The 15,461-nt window shown below is 41.2% G+C and overlaps 1 protein-coding gene across 5 annotated transcripts in view; it reads left to right on the top strand.

Moving 5' to 3' along the window:
* nrg2b (neuregulin 2b) overlaps positions 1 to 15,461 on the top strand; it is an 88,113-nt gene that overhangs the window by 51,036 nt on the left and 21,616 nt on the right. For 4 of the 5 annotated variants that reach the window (XM_050043117.1, XM_050043115.1, XM_050043114.1 and 1 more), the window contains 3 exons: positions 427 to 550; positions 10,976 to 11,034; positions 14,986 to 15,009. In XM_050043117.1, the coding sequence (XP_049899074.1) occupies positions 427 to 550; positions 10,976 to 11,034; positions 14,986 to 15,009 (207 nt within the window). The remainder of the gene's footprint in view (positions 1 to 426; positions 551 to 10,975; positions 11,035 to 14,985; positions 15,010 to 15,461) is intronic. The other variant, XM_050043113.1, reaches the window with a different exon arrangement.

The following is a 15,461-nucleotide window of genomic DNA, read 5'->3' as shown; positions in this document are numbered from 1 at the left end:
AGATGGTGCTGAGTTGTCTCTTTGCTTTAGCTTCTGTGTGCTTGTGTTGCCTGCGCTGGTGTCAGTGATGCAGTCTGTTGTAGTTTTTAAGGAGAGAAGAGAGAGAGTGAAACTCTCCTGAGACTGATGAAGCACATGCACGCACACACACACACGTAAACACACCCACATTGCTCCATAGTGAAATTCTACTGCAGAGTGTTTCTGAGGGAAGATTTTTTTTCTTTATAAGCCTTCGCTTTGTCTTTGCCTGCCCAAAGAGTAGATAGATTTGTCACACTAAGCTCTTTGAAATTCACTAAAGAGGTCTGAAAGGTATGTGGCATACTGTGGTCTATGATATTTAGTGCTGTGGCTGCCATAAAATTTAACAAAAAGGTGACAGCATTTTTTTTGCATCTGTTTTCTGTCTGTCTGTCCTCCTAGTGACCACCACCACCCCGTCTCCAGGTGTGACTCATGTGAGGCGCTGCAACGACACAGAGAAGGCCTACTGCGTCAACGGAGGAGACTGTTACTTCATTCATGGTATTAACCAGCTGTCTTGCAAGTAAGTTGGATGCTCAGTCGGCCCCCCGTCCCTTCAGTCATCACTGTATAGTCGTTCCCCTGTCTTCCTCCCTCCTTCTCTCTTTCTGTCTCTGTCTCTCTGGTCTCAGACACTATGTCGCTGGTCACAGCGCTACATTGTCTTCCGTTCCCTGGTTGTACCCTCCCCACATGCACCTGCAGCCCACTCAGCCACTCACCATGCACTGTGTCTAAGGCTTGTTATTTATAGTTTTTAACAATTGTCACAAAACAGGTTTTTGTGTAGAGCAGATGGCTTAAACAGATCTTAACTCAGACATGTCCACGCGCATTCAGACTGGTTGCATCTTGCTCCAAGCAGATCACTTTACAGTGAGTGAATTTTGCTTGTGACAGTAGCACGTGAAATGCTTCTGGTTATGGGTAGTCATTAAAAAATGAGGAGAAATGCAAAGGTATTAGAGAAGAACAAACAGTTAAACTACGTTTGTTTTCGTTACAAATTATATTTACAAAGTCTTGTTTTTCTTTTAATATTCTACTGGTGGTGTGGATTCCATCTGTTAGCAATATGGTATGGTAGTAGAATCTACGGCTGTACCCAGCTCAGAATTATGTAACTCGAATCAGATTTGGCTGTTCAATACAAATATTTTACTATTTGTTCCTTGTTTTACAGAGTTTGAGAGTTTAAATTGACGTTCTGGTGACAGTGATATTCATGTAATATAGCGAACAAGGGGAGCTAGCCCTCTAAGCTAATGCAGGCTAATGTCAACTATGCTAATGACGAATCAGAACTGTCAAAATATTTTTGCAGACACTGGTACCAAACAGTGTCAGAGGCTGTATTGTATTAACTTTCTAAGCAGAGGGCAGTAGATAAAGTTTTCTCGAAGCCTGGCTGGGCAAAGCCTCTCTTCCTGCTGGCAGCTGCCTTTATCTCACTCAGACTAAGGGTTCAGTTATGCTCAATGTTAGATGCGGAGACAGTCGGAGCCTTCTGTCTGTACTCTGCGTTCATTTCGTCCATTTGTGCACATTTTCTGAAACCTTACGGATATGGATGAAACAGAGCAGTACCACCTGAGGTTGTGGGGGCAGCGTAGCATAGTTCAAGCGAGATATGACTGTAGGAGACAGCGAAGAAATTGAAATATTGGCGGAACGGAAGTAATCAGTAATAAAGTGAAAATAATTCCTTGTCCACATGTTTGTATGTATATATAATGCTGCCTCCGTTTAAAGGTACAATATTCCGACCTCCTCCACCATCACCTCATTTGTTGATGTGTGAAACTTTTGTCTCCGCCCTCTAGTGCCATCTATTGGCTGTATCTATGCTATCATAAGGGACGTGTGTAAGTATAAGGGCAGTGGAGTTTACAACATTTGAAATGGTATTTCAATTTTCATACGTAAAGGGAGTTAAAATGAACCTTTTCCCTGGGTCTGGGTCTGCAGCTGCCTGTACCGGAGAGCAGTGTGGAAGTGAGAAGCGCTCACTCTGCAGCTAAATCTGGGGACCAAAACATCCCCAGAAGTACGCTGCACACTGACTGACTGCTCAACTTGTGGAGTCTCAGTCGACTGAGGGGCCTCCGACTGATGATTCAAATCTCTGACTTTCAGAGAGCAGCCCTAGTGCAAGCCAGTGGAAACAGTTAGCATAAACCTGCACATATGCAGGGTGATGACAGTATGTGGGGCAAAGTTATTGATTTTATAGTCAATTATGTTTTTTTAACAGGTTTTCAAATTCCATAAGACAGTATAGCAGACTTTTGTCTCCTTGGTCTGTGTTCAGTTAGCAAGCAGGTTACTTGTGTAGCATGGCAGGTGATTCTACTTTTGTTGACCTTGTGGCAAAGAAAAATGTTTTTGCAGAGTGCAGTGTTGCTCAGAGGAACTTCACAGGCATGAAAAGTTAAAGAGGACATCCCGCTGACGTAGTACATTAGCTTCTGCCTCTGTTGTCGGTCACACTGTTGGCATGTAACCATGAAATGCCTGCATACTGAGGACACCTAAAGAGGACAGGTGAGAAGAGACAGATTTCAATATACACTAATATGTCCTGAGTTTTTATATTTTTCAACTATCAGAGAGGCTGCACAGTTGATTTTGTGTTAGCCTACCTTTTATTAATCTATTTATTTATTGTCACTCACCTCCATCTGTCATTAGTCACTGTTAGCAGCTATGCTAATTTATTAGCAACCATAACCACAGTGTTACTAATTCCTAACAGCCAACTGTAGTTGACAGCGCATGTAACTTTAAGATAATAGTCTGGCAGTATTACCTTAATTAAGTTAGTCCCAGGTAAAGTGTTAGCATCAGCCAAAACTGATAATCTGTTGGTGGGAATACTTTGATTATTAATAATGAAAAGTCCAAATATGGTGTAACCACCACTTTTGTCACTTCACTCTCACTTGTAAAGTTGACAGAGAGCAGAGGATCGTGGGGAAGCTTGCAACATAGCAAAAGTGCTTGTTATAGGTGAGATTGCATAAAGCTGAGTCCTCCACAGTGTTCACTGAAAAACTGCAACAGTCACACAGCATTATGTCTTTTACCGAGGCACGATCAGAAGTAAATATGATACTTCACTGGTATTTACTGTATTGTCCGTCTGTTCTGAAGTTGTTTCCCTCTCTTACTGGACTACAGTTCTGTAATTTTATTGTTATTGTCTTACTTATCCTGCTCCGTACCTTTTGGTAGGTTGATCTGTGACTGTGCAGCTGATGTGTGATGTTGTGCTGTGGTGTGTTCACATGCTGCGTCAAACTCAGCCTTCCAAGACTTGAGAGAGGTTTGATGCACATTCTAATGGAGGAAGCTACCAAATCCACATCATCACAACAATGTGTATTTTCATATTGTGTTTTTTTTTAAAACCCTGCAGCTGCTATGTAGTTTGGCAGTCAGCACTCAAGACACACACACTCATGCATGAATGCATCAAGCAGACAGAGAGCAGCCAGTGTGATTGTTGTTGTTTTTTTTTTTTTTTAAACTGAACATGTTGAGCAGGTGCTTAGTTCCTGTGTGGGGATAATGTGAGTAAGACATACACCATGTTTTGTGTTGTCCCACTAGGGAGGAAACAGAATGAGCTGCCTAACAAACTAATGGTCACATTCATGCAAGCTGGATCTGAAATGTAGTAATAGTGACGCCACAACTATTTCTGCATTGACGCAGAGCGGGAGTGGTTAACAGGGTTCACTCTGCATGCTAAGTATCTAGTCCTTCTTCTTCTGTTTATTTGAAATAAACTGTTAACATAAAATGCATCACTTCCTGTGAGTGGGAGGATTTTTCCCAGGAAAGAGCTACCAGACTGGTAGGTGTTTAGAACAGCAAGTGCAAAAAAATTTCCATGAACTGGATATCAGATGAATCACTGCTGTGTTATATGAACTTATTACTGAGAAAAACAGATATTTATTTATATGAACATGTCACAAGTTACATTGACAGCAATATACATGTTGGCAACAAAGGAGAATATTCAAACCCTGGTTACAACAATCTGGAGCTTGCAGCACCTCACACGAGTAGAGGTTGAAAATGGCATCATATCAGTAATGGTCTCTATAAGGAGAATTTACATATGTATGCAGAATCTGTAGGTGATAGGACAAGACTTTGGCACTGGAAGTGTTCTGGTTTCTGCTTGTAGTCCAAATAGTATTGACCAAGTACGTTTGACTGGTAGGTAAACAGTTCGTGTGGAGAGGCAGAAAGCACTGGTTGAAATGCAATCTTGGAATCCAGTGGCTACCGTCTGAGGATGAGTTAATTTTATACGACCGTTGTCAAATTTATTTGCATTCATATGCAGATATCTATTTATAGAGATAAGCTAATATAACAGGCGAATGGAAAAGACAGTTGTGGCCTGGATATCTGTTGACTACACCGGATCAGCCCAGAATATTGGCCCAGACCAATAGCAGATGGGTTTCGAGATTGATTAGCTAGTAAGATTGCCCTTCTTTGGTATACATTAAATGGCACAGTAGGCCAACAACTGTAAGCTTAATGCTGTACAAACTGCATTTGCAACCAAAACTTTGTATTAAAGGGACAATTCACCCCAAAATGTAAGAAAAAATACATATTTTGTCTCACTTGTAGTGCTTCTTTTCACTTAGGATTGTTTTGGTGTGAGTTGCCAAGTGCTGGAGGTATCGGCCGCAGAGATGTCTGCTATCGCTCCAAAACAATGGATCTAGATGGCAGTTGGCCTGTGGTGCTCAAAGCACCAAAAAATCCCCAAAAATACAAACATTTGAAACACTCAGCATCAATGTCTCTTTCCAGAGATCATGACCTTGTTATTCAAGTTGATCCACAGGCCTTATTGTGAACCGTTTCATGTAGGAACTATTTTCTTTGTACCAAACTACACCCTTGGATGAGAGGCCTGTGCTCGCTACAGCACGAGCTGTAAACTTTAATGGCGTCCTCCTTGGCGGAGCTGTGATGTTAGCTAGCTCAGTGGTGTTAGGTGAGCTAGCAATAGATTGCAGATGGAAAATAGTTCCTACATAAAACTGCTTACAACAAAGTCTGTGGATTATCTTGAGTATCCAGGCCATGATTTTTGGAAAGAGACATTGTCTTTGAGTTTTATTAAATGTATATTTTTAGCATGAGTGCCGTCTAGTTCCATTATATTCAAGAGAAGGCAGACATCTCTACGGCTGATATCTCCAGCACACAAAAATAGCACTACAGGTAAGAGGAAGAGTACGTATCTTTGATTTTGGGGTGAACTGTTCCTTTAACCTGAGCTAAGAAAAAGTCCTTGTGTTTCTCTTTGTGAAATCTATATTTTCTAAACTGAAGTTTGTAATCTTTCAGTTCCAACTTGCTATACATACGGGGTCATTTTGTAGATGTGTAACAAACACTTCCCCTGACAGTGCAGCTGACAGATGGCGTGTATAGACGTGCATGATCAAGAGCTTTGTTGTTATGCTTCCTGTACAATTGGATGTATCTGCTAGAAATCCATCCTTAGATCCTTTGGTGTCTGTTCCAGATCTACACTCTTTGTTTCTTCATTTCCATTTCTTTCTATAAATACATATTTCTATCCCTTGCTTCCCCCCTTCACTCTCTCTCTCTCCCCCTGCCTTTCTCTCTATCTCTCATCTGATATACCTTCCGGTCATTGCTGAAGGATAAATCAGGATTTTTTTTTTTCATGGTGCTGACAAGCAGAAAACTTTGTTTGAGAGGGTGCATATAGGCATTACGAGCTGCGTATATAGCAATTTAGGAGTACAAAATGGGCAGGACTGTACAACCTCCTGTGCATGATTGTGCTACATGCGAACACACGGCATATATCAAGAAGCTACAGCAGGCTAGCAAGGTAGCAGCAGACCAGCCAGCAGTTTCCAGAGAGTTACTGTAGCTTCTCAGCTTTGTCATCCTTTGTTGGCCTGTCTGCTTGGGCCAGTGGATAACAGGATGTAAATAAGACGGCTGTCTGCAGACTGTCTGCTCGGCTTGTTCGCTTCAGAGATATGTAGACCCCCACTCACACACTCACACACCAAGACGCTCACGATGCAGTGCACCACATGGCACTGGCAGCCAGCAAAAATTGTTAATATCCCTGAAATTTGAGGTGGTATTTGCAAGCTCCTTTGTGCCGACCATGGAAACGTATAATCTCCTCTTCCCTGAAGGGGAAAGTAATGCTGTACTGCAAAATGGAGTCTGTAGGTTAAAGTGGAGGACGGCACATACAGAAAGGCACCCTGGCTAAAACAGAGTGTGGAGGTTAAAGTGGAGATCAGTACATGCAAACATGCCCCCTGGCAAGCTGTTGGCAGTGAAAGCTTGGTGTGTCTTACTTACTCAATGTTCCTTTCAACCTATGTTATAGCTTTATGTGTAGGGTTGCAGATAGCTGTGATCAATCTAAAGCTTATTACGAAACTCTGCCGGGTGCCAGCTGTAAACATTAGCCCATGTATTCCCAGCTATAGGTTAAATATGCCAAATTTCCTATTTGGATCAATAGAGTTTAATCAATCTAATCTACAAATGCCATGAGTTCAGGCTAATATTGAAGCTTCGACATAATGTCCATGGCTGTCTGTGTTTTTTTTTCACTCTCTTAAATGTGATGAGCCTTTGTATAATGAATATAACAAAATGAATCACAGGCTTTGCTTTCATTCAGATGGTTGGAACAAAAGGTGTGCTGGCTTTTCTTCCCCTCTGTGCTCGTTCCCAGGGCTGAAAGAACAGTACAGTCGGGGGAGGGGGGCCGGGGGGGAGGCAAGCATGTGCAGATAAAAAAAGGGTGGAGAGAAGAGTGGAAATGAGGGGCAGAAAGAAAAGAGGCGAAGGAGAAAAGAAATGATATACAGTAAAAGCTCTGCCGGCATAGGGCTGCCTCTGCTCCGAGTGTCTCCCACCTCTCTCTCTCTCTCTCTCTCTCTGCTCTATTTATAACTCTATGGGAAATTGCTGAGTGGGCTCTTCCGAGGGTTTTTGCTGTAATTGATTCAAAAAGCAAGTTGTCTCTTTAGTGGTGAGAAAGAGGAGAAAAGGATCCCCAGTCAGTTATATAGACAGTATATGCACGGGGGTAGACGGAGGTCCTCGCCTTTTAAACTGGATACATTTGTTGACCAGATATTAAATCACTGTAATAAATACAATACGGCTATTAGAGCTAGAGAGCTTCTGTTATGCTATAATGACTGTAATGGGGCCACACCCATGATATCATAACACTGTGGTTCATCAATTGCTGTGATTCATCTACGGTATAATGTGCGCTGCAGTTGGATCAGATTTTCTATAACATGCCTATTTTTCATTTGACTGCAGTAAAAGCTGATCTACTATCACTTATAGCAATAAAGAGATGAAGTCAATTATGCCTGGCTGGGTAAAAAGCCGTGACACTCATTATAACACATAATTCAAGACATTTCAGAATTTGAAGCGTTCTCTCCAAAAGATTTCTTTATTTTCTCAAGGACATCAATTGAAATGTGGTCCTGTAGTGTTTCGGGTAAAGATAAGGATTCACAGGAAAGAGTGGCAGTATCAATACTTTGCATCAGAAGTAGCAAAAAACATAAAAATATTTTGGACTGTATATGTATATCAATTTTGGAGTGACTGTGATGCAGTGAGGAGCCTACTTGTTAGTTTCAGTGTTGTGAGTTTGATGGCTGTTGCCTGAATATGAATCATATTCAGCCCGTGGTATCACTGACAGCTCGCCACCCATCCAGAAACAAAACACCACATTCTGCAGCTGCATGTAAACTGTTGCTGTTATTTATGCCCGAGAAATACCAAAACCTATTCCAACCATTTTCATGCTCACACACTGTGGAGGGCTCTCTGTCTCTCTGTATCTCTGTGTGTATGTGCAGTATGTGTGTGTGTGTGTGTGTGTGTGTGTCAGTCTTCTGTCGTTGTTAAAACCAGTTATATTTTACACATCGCCATTTTTGCATTTGTCAGAAGGTCATTTTGACAAGTCTTCATTTTGTAAGGCTTAGTTTACAGGGTGCATGTAGAGATTTTTTTTGTCGTGACAAGTTAGCGATGGGTTACCAGGCTTTCACACACAAGCACAGCATCACACACAGCAAGGATGTTGTTTCTGTTGCGGCTGCACTCTCCTATACCGCTGCATGTCCATGATTAAACAGGGCACACCTATTTGATTTCCGGCTGGGTGTTTCCACCCCAAGTTTCAGCTTCATTAAACCTTGACCTCAAAATTCACTGACCTCTACAAGGCACAGTCTACTATGTGCTGGTTGGAGTTCTAACCACAGCTGTAACTGTACACTGCATCGTATTGATCAAGTCATAAACAGAAGTATCCAGGAGGCCAGGGATGCAGTATGTTTACATATTCTGTATCAGTGCTGACCCTGAATAGCTGACTATTTGACAATTCGGTCCAAGAAGGATCTAAGGAGCCTGATTTGACTGTCAATACATAGCCTATTTTGGCATAAATTTATGAAGGAGAGCATTCACATATGAATGTGGCGCTAATAGAGCGCTAATTATTTTTTGAATTAATTAACAACTCTGTCAAAATCAGAAGGGCGTGTATAGAAACAGGCCCCAGGAAGTGCACTTGCCTTTGAAGACAATTTCTGCAGTGGCCAAACAGTGGAATTACACTGTCACGTGATGCCCTGTGACCCAAAAAGACTGTTTCCCATAGACTTACATTTTGAAAGAGATGTCTGTAAATCAGTGGATAAATTTTCTTTCAGTCTGCAGAATGACTCGTTTACCCGGCCAGAATTTGATCCATTAGGTCCAATAACATCTTGAAAGTCTAGAAGAGCCACATGATTAAATCGTTTTAACCCCATTGAAGTCAGCAGAGCACTAAACCGCAAGTAGCCAGCTTGGCCAACCCTATGGAGTTAGATTTGTGTCTTTATTACATGCGAGAAAATAAATGATAAATTTGAAAAAATGTTTGAGAGAAAAAGTTCTCACACTGATAGCAAAACATAATAATATTTGAGACTAAAAAAGTTTTGAGAGAAAGTATTTTGTCATAGAATATAAAAAAAATAATTTGAGATTTAAAAAAAGGTTTCTGAGAAAAAAAAAAACTCTCTCAAAAAACTTTTTTTATACTCTCAATCGAATTGACAGCTGGGTGAGGATCGTCTTGGGAGTCGAATTCAACTGGATCATTCATCATCTGTGTCATCATCTTACCCAGACATTGGAGTCTCTGCTCCCAAATAACGCAGCGCATCTATGCCGGTGAATCGACCATGGTGGATGAATGATTCAGTTGAATTCGACTAGAAGCCACTCTCTCAAATGAGAATATGGATTAGTGACCAAAAAAACAAATGATTAAATAAAGTGTTAATCAGTCAACAATAGGCAAGACTTGACCAATCAGAGAGTCAGAGATGCCCCTATTCCATATGCCATCCACATTTTGTATGTTTATAAAATCGTTTTAGTACATTTTTTTTTAGCACTGCATTGAAGCTGCTCCAGCTATTATATTTATAATTACAGTGGGACATATGCGTAATGTGAAAGGTGTCACTTATAATGACACATGCTTTATCCCCTATATGAGAGTATGAGACGATTTTATCTGATTGGTCCAGTCTGACTCCAATCACACTGATCATAACCACCTGTTTGATGAATGTGTGTGTGACTATTGCTTGTTCTGCTTTGTGATGGTCATTTGACCATGCTTGACGACAAAGAGTTTTTGTCTGATTTTTGCCTTCAGTTTGTTTCATGATGCAGCACCTTTGGAAGTTTGGTGCGCACCCCTACACCCTGTTAGTCCTTTGTAGTGACAAACCCACAGAAAATGATGACTTATTTTCTGCCGCTTCTGCAGCTCATTATGGTTTCTTTAGGCTCATTCTATGAGTGGCCCAAAACTTTAATGTTTAGGTTCACTCTCACAGCTCTCATCAGCCTGATGTCCAATAAAAGCAGTCAGCTGAAACCCACAATATGCTACCTACTCAGCCCCAAACAGCAGACAAAGTTAGTGAAGAAGAAAGTGGAGCATTTAGCCGCTAAAGAAACAGATAGTTTTCTTAGGAGTTGGTGCAGACTTTCTTTGCATGTTGCTTAACACATCCTGGCTGACATGTTAGCCGATGAAGATGACCTTGTTGTCCTTTGACTTGTTAGATTGTTTTGTTAATCTTTGATAATGTCAGACTCTTGTTTTAAAATAAAAACATCATGAGAACGTACACTTATTAAGAAGAACTGAATGTGATGTTAAAAATAAATGACCCACGCAGCATGCAGGTATATATGCCAGGAAAGTTTTCTCTCGTCTTACTTTGCTTCTGCTTTGTGAAACTCACTTTACAGTTTACTGTTTTTAGACTTATTTTATACTGTATTTAACAAATCTTCCTTTGCTTTGCTTCTTTATTTCATCATGGTTTTAGTCAGAGGTTAACAAATGGATGCAGTGAATGTGAGTCCATAATAACGCAACTGTTAGTGTGTGTTTGTGTGTTTGCGTGCATCTGTGTTTGTGTGTGAGAGGGGTTGGAGGTTAACAACTGTACGTTTGACCCCTCCTACTTCCTGCACCACCATCACATGACCCCCATGACTGTGATGATGTCTTAACTGTAGCAGTGATGTCATTTTGATGGCGGTGATGTCACGGTATGCAGGTCATCGCTCTCTCTGTAGTTGGTGGATTGTGCTGTTTCTAATCCCTCATCTCTCTGCTCTCTTATGTCTCCCTCCTTCCCTTCCTCTCTCCTTTGCCCTCCTTTCTATCTGTCCTCATGTACTTCTCCTTCTTTCTCTCCTCCTGTTTTACCCTCTTTCTCTTCCCTCTGTATCTTTAACCCTAACCCACCTCCCTTCCCCCCTCTGTGTCTTGTTTTCCCTCCATCAGGTGTCCCAATGACTATACGGGGGACCACTGTCAAAACTCCGTCATGGCCGGTTTCTACAGTATGTCCATTTGCTCTTGTCTGTCTCCTTCTCACTGAGATGCTGCATGCTACATCGGAGGGGTTGGATGGAGGGAGCGCTGTGTGTGTGCGTGTGCGTGTTTGTTTGCAAACCTGCTCTCGTGTTTCATGTAAACTGACGTAAGTGTGTGTGAATGTGAGTTTGCATGCCTCTATGTCCACCCCTTCCTCTCCCTGTCTCCCCTGGTTCCTCCGTGGTGCTCCTCTGGTCACCAGAAACAAACAATCATATATTTTATCATTTAGAATTTACACGTAAGACATGTTTCACACCAGTTCATCTGCCTGTATTCTTAAATAGAGCACATTACATACTGAGATACTTAACCTAGAAAGCTGCTAAAAAGAAAAAACATTTTTAAGTTGTTTCTACTCTTACATTTTAATATTCTGTGTGGTTTTTTTTTAGCTGTAAATTGCACACAAAATATTTCTATTGCAGCTTGATCCAGAGAACTGCACAAACAGAAACAGAGGAGACAGAGAATTAACACAATAATAAAAACAGGAGGTTGGATTTATTTGTTTCTACTGGAACACTTTGTCACTTTTCTTTGTAGATGGTCCATCGGTGCTGTTAAGACTTTTAGCACAAAAAAAAAGGCAGATCAAGACTTAACTATGTGAATAAAAATTCTGAATACAAGGTTGAGAGTTCTCACTCTGTGCTTTGCCTCTCTTCCAAACAAAGAGAAAAGTCTCATTGATTTTATATTTTGGAGTAGGAGCACGACTGACAATTGGAGGCTTTAGATGGAGAACAATGTAAGTCCTTCTGACATTGTTTTGAACAGCCGCCAGTCATTACGAGAAGCTACAGTGTGTCCACAATCCAAATAATTTGGCAAGTGAATAAGAATGAGATTTAGGGTCAGAATATGTTCAACAATTCAAGTCTTAATGTAATGAGATTTGAAAACATCACTCATGGTTATATCTATCTGAGGGTCAGTCCCTTTGTGATATTGATTTTCATAGTTTCAGTGGATTCTGTCCTGAACTAAGAGATTAGAGCGTATAGCTTGTTGTTTATACTCTGAGCATCCATGGATCATCTGACAAAATCTTTCATTATGGCATGTGGCTAAATGCTGCTTGACATGTTCCAGGATTGATTTCTACTATGTTCAAAATGCTGTCACATGTTTTGCTCCTCATTAAAGTTTAATTGAATTAAAGGAATAGTTTGACATTTTTGTTAAATGCTCATATTTACTTTGGTTTGTATTTTGTGTCTGAAACAACAGCCAGGAAAGATTTGGCTTGGCTTAGCATAAAGACTGGAAACAAGAGGAAACATCTATCCTTGCTCTGACCAACAATAACAAAATCCACCAACCAGCACCTCTAAAGCTCACTGATTCACATATTAAACAGATCGGCGTCCGTGCGAGCCGGCTATTACAACCCATATTTACGTTTATTGTTAGGCGCTGACCTCTAGTAGCAGTAGTAGTTATGAAGTCAGGTGACGTAGCAGGATGCGAAAATTTCTTTCCTAGGATGGCAAAGGCTTCATCTGCTCTACTCTGTCTCTGATTGGCTAGTAGTCACTGCCTTTGGTGGTTGAATTGGTTAGGTTGAGGCAAGAGGAGTGAGATTGGTTAGGGTGGTGGTTCCCAACTGGTCCAGCCACGGGGTCCAGATTTCTCCTCAGTCATTAATTCAAGGTCCATGCAATTTAATATATTCAGTGACATACTTGGGTTTGGCCATGTCATCGAGCTAGTTTTCTGTCAAATAGCTCTGTCAGTCACTGACTCCATAGCATAAAATGGCACTTCACAATAAAAGCTCTGTGCCAGAAATTCACTGTAATAAAATAAAGTGCATTTTTACAAACACGACACCCTGCAACCCACTTTTGGATTGTGACCCATCAGTTGGGAACCACTGGGTTAGGGTAAGAACATTCTCGGAACCCATCGGCTGTATTCGGCGTCTGACTTCCGGCAGACGGCAATACAGCCTCTGGGGGCAGACCCCCGATTTTTTGGCATTCTGGTTTGATTTGGGCGGAGGAGGCGAATTTCCGTTTCCGACTTCCGTTTATATATAAGTAAATATGCTGAACCATTGCGATGGATTCAGAGTTTGCAGTGACGCCAATTATGTTCCGCCTCGTTAGTTCACCGTACGGACCGTTTAACCTGGCAACAACTGCAGCCGGCTCAAACGTGATTAGTCAATATCACACGGACTACAAACTACAACCGGAAACCAGGGCTCTTTCGCTCTTCTTCCGGAGGCAAGATCTCCGGGGTTTGCCTACAGACTCTACATTCACTGAATGTAGAGTCTGTATATAGAGACTAATTTAACTGTAACTAAATTGTAAACTATGTGTAAAAACTACAACTTGTGGTTTTAGAAGCTGATGTGCCAAACTATTTTTGGGCATCTTCCGGTCTTTATGCTAAGCTAAGCTAACAGTACCCTGGCTCTAGCTTTGTATTTACTGCACAGACATGAGATTGGCATCGATTTTCTAATCTAACTTTCAGCAAGAAAGCAAATTTGCAGATTTTCAAAAATGTCTAACTATTCCTTTAAATCATAGGGATGCAGTGGGGCATGTTTTGTCACTCCTGTGATTGCATGGGCAGTGACACCGAAACACCTATTGGTATAATCAGGTGATAACCAGAGATTTCAGGACACGTGCATAAAACTTTAGCACTGCACAGAAGGTCCAATGATTCCTGTTGGTTTGGCTAAGTTACTTTCATACATAAAAAGTACTCCTCCCTCCATTGGCTGCGTCATGCTGCTGTTACTGGCTCAGCAATCACAGGGAGATAAAAAAGAGGGATGAAAATCACCCTCTTCTTCTTGTTTCCAGGGGTTAAACACTGTTGCTCCACGCCATGTTGTCTTATTGTTTGTCTGTTGTGGAAGTTTTCACACTGAATAATGTCTTTAAACCAAGAGCAGGTTTTACATCATGAAATATCACACTATATGTAATGTATGCTTATTTTGACCCCATCATCCAGCCTTGTCCACATGCTGAAATCTGTCTGCGTGCTTTTATTTTGCATTGTGACGCTCTTTCAGTCAGCTGAAGGAACGCTTTCTGCTGTTTTAAATCCATGTTGATTTGTTACCGGTGCGATCATTAAGCACTGTCAGAATGTAGAGTAGTTCAGGTCAGGGCGGACTTAAGATCGGCTGACTTTTCATATGGGCATCTCTCCTTACAGCCAGTAATGCATGCAAAGCCATGGAAATTGGGAATGCCGAGATGATTTCTCTGTAAATCATATGAAAGGTTATAATAGCTGTACGCAGCAGTAGTGGGACAAAGTGCTATACAAGAGGTATGCTGTAATCAATACGAAGGCACGCAATTGCCATTAGTCAAGCGAGTTACAGCGCCCACCCCCATTTGCTGTGCTAGCCTCATCGACTGTACTGTGTTTTTATGTTGGAGAGTAACTCACTGCTTTTTATCTTTTGTTTTCTTGTTTTTTTTTTCTTTTGTCTTGTTTTTTTATTATAATTTTGTTTTGTATTTCTGTCTGTTGTTTACTCCAGAAATGAGGTCTAGTAAATATAGCAGTAAGTGATGTGGCTTCTTGTCTTGCTGTCTTTGTCCGACTGTCTCTGCATGCCTTTTCCTGCCTGTTGGCTTCTCTTTCCTTCTGCCTTTGGTTAATTTTCTCCCTTCGCTTTTGATTTGGTTTCGTTCCGTTTATTTGTTTATTTTTTTCCTATCATTTCTGGGGGTCACAGAGCTGAGGCTGTCTGAGTTGTCTGTCTGTTACTGGACGGTACACACGTCAATCACTATGATTGACAGCACTAATTAACTTATATTCTGGTTCAGCGTATATAGGACATGAAAATAATCTATCTGCTCCAAAGTGGACATTACACCTGACCCTATCTGTCTCTTTCCTTTTACCACGACAACTTTCTGCGCTGGCAGAGATTCTCAGAATTAAATTAATGGGTATGGAACATTATTATTCATTTTGCTGTGCTTAAAGGGTTTGCCAAGATCCTCTCACAGTCACACATTATTGTGCCATCTTCTTTCTAAAACCAACAACTGGGTCTCCCTCAACCTGTCCCTCTTTTTCTCCTGCCCACTAACCTGCTTTTAAGACACGTAACCTCCCCTCTCTGCATGCACTCTTCTTACAGTCTGACAAATTTGGACAAGCATAGACAAAATAACTGGGAAGGACGCATTAATGAGAGAAAGTGCAGAAAACACAATGTAATGGGCCTGATACGAATCAATGCTGTGTTTACCTGGACACCATATCAGAGCAAAAGCTACCTTTCTTTGTCCAAAAATCAGAGAACGTTTCACATCATCGATAAATACAAGTATCTGGCTCGTCCTCTGGGCTTTGGCAATGTGCGTATTGGCTTCAGCAGCCTGTCGAATAAAAACAT

Source organism: Epinephelus moara, chromosome 4, assembly GCF_006386435.1.
Source record: "Epinephelus moara isolate mb chromosome 4, YSFRI_EMoa_1.0, whole genome shotgun sequence".
Lineage (NCBI taxonomy): Eukaryota > Metazoa > Chordata > Actinopteri > Perciformes > Serranidae > Epinephelus > Epinephelus moara.
Note: the sequence above shows the minus strand (reverse complement) of the source record. Positions and strands in the feature narration are given on the sequence as shown.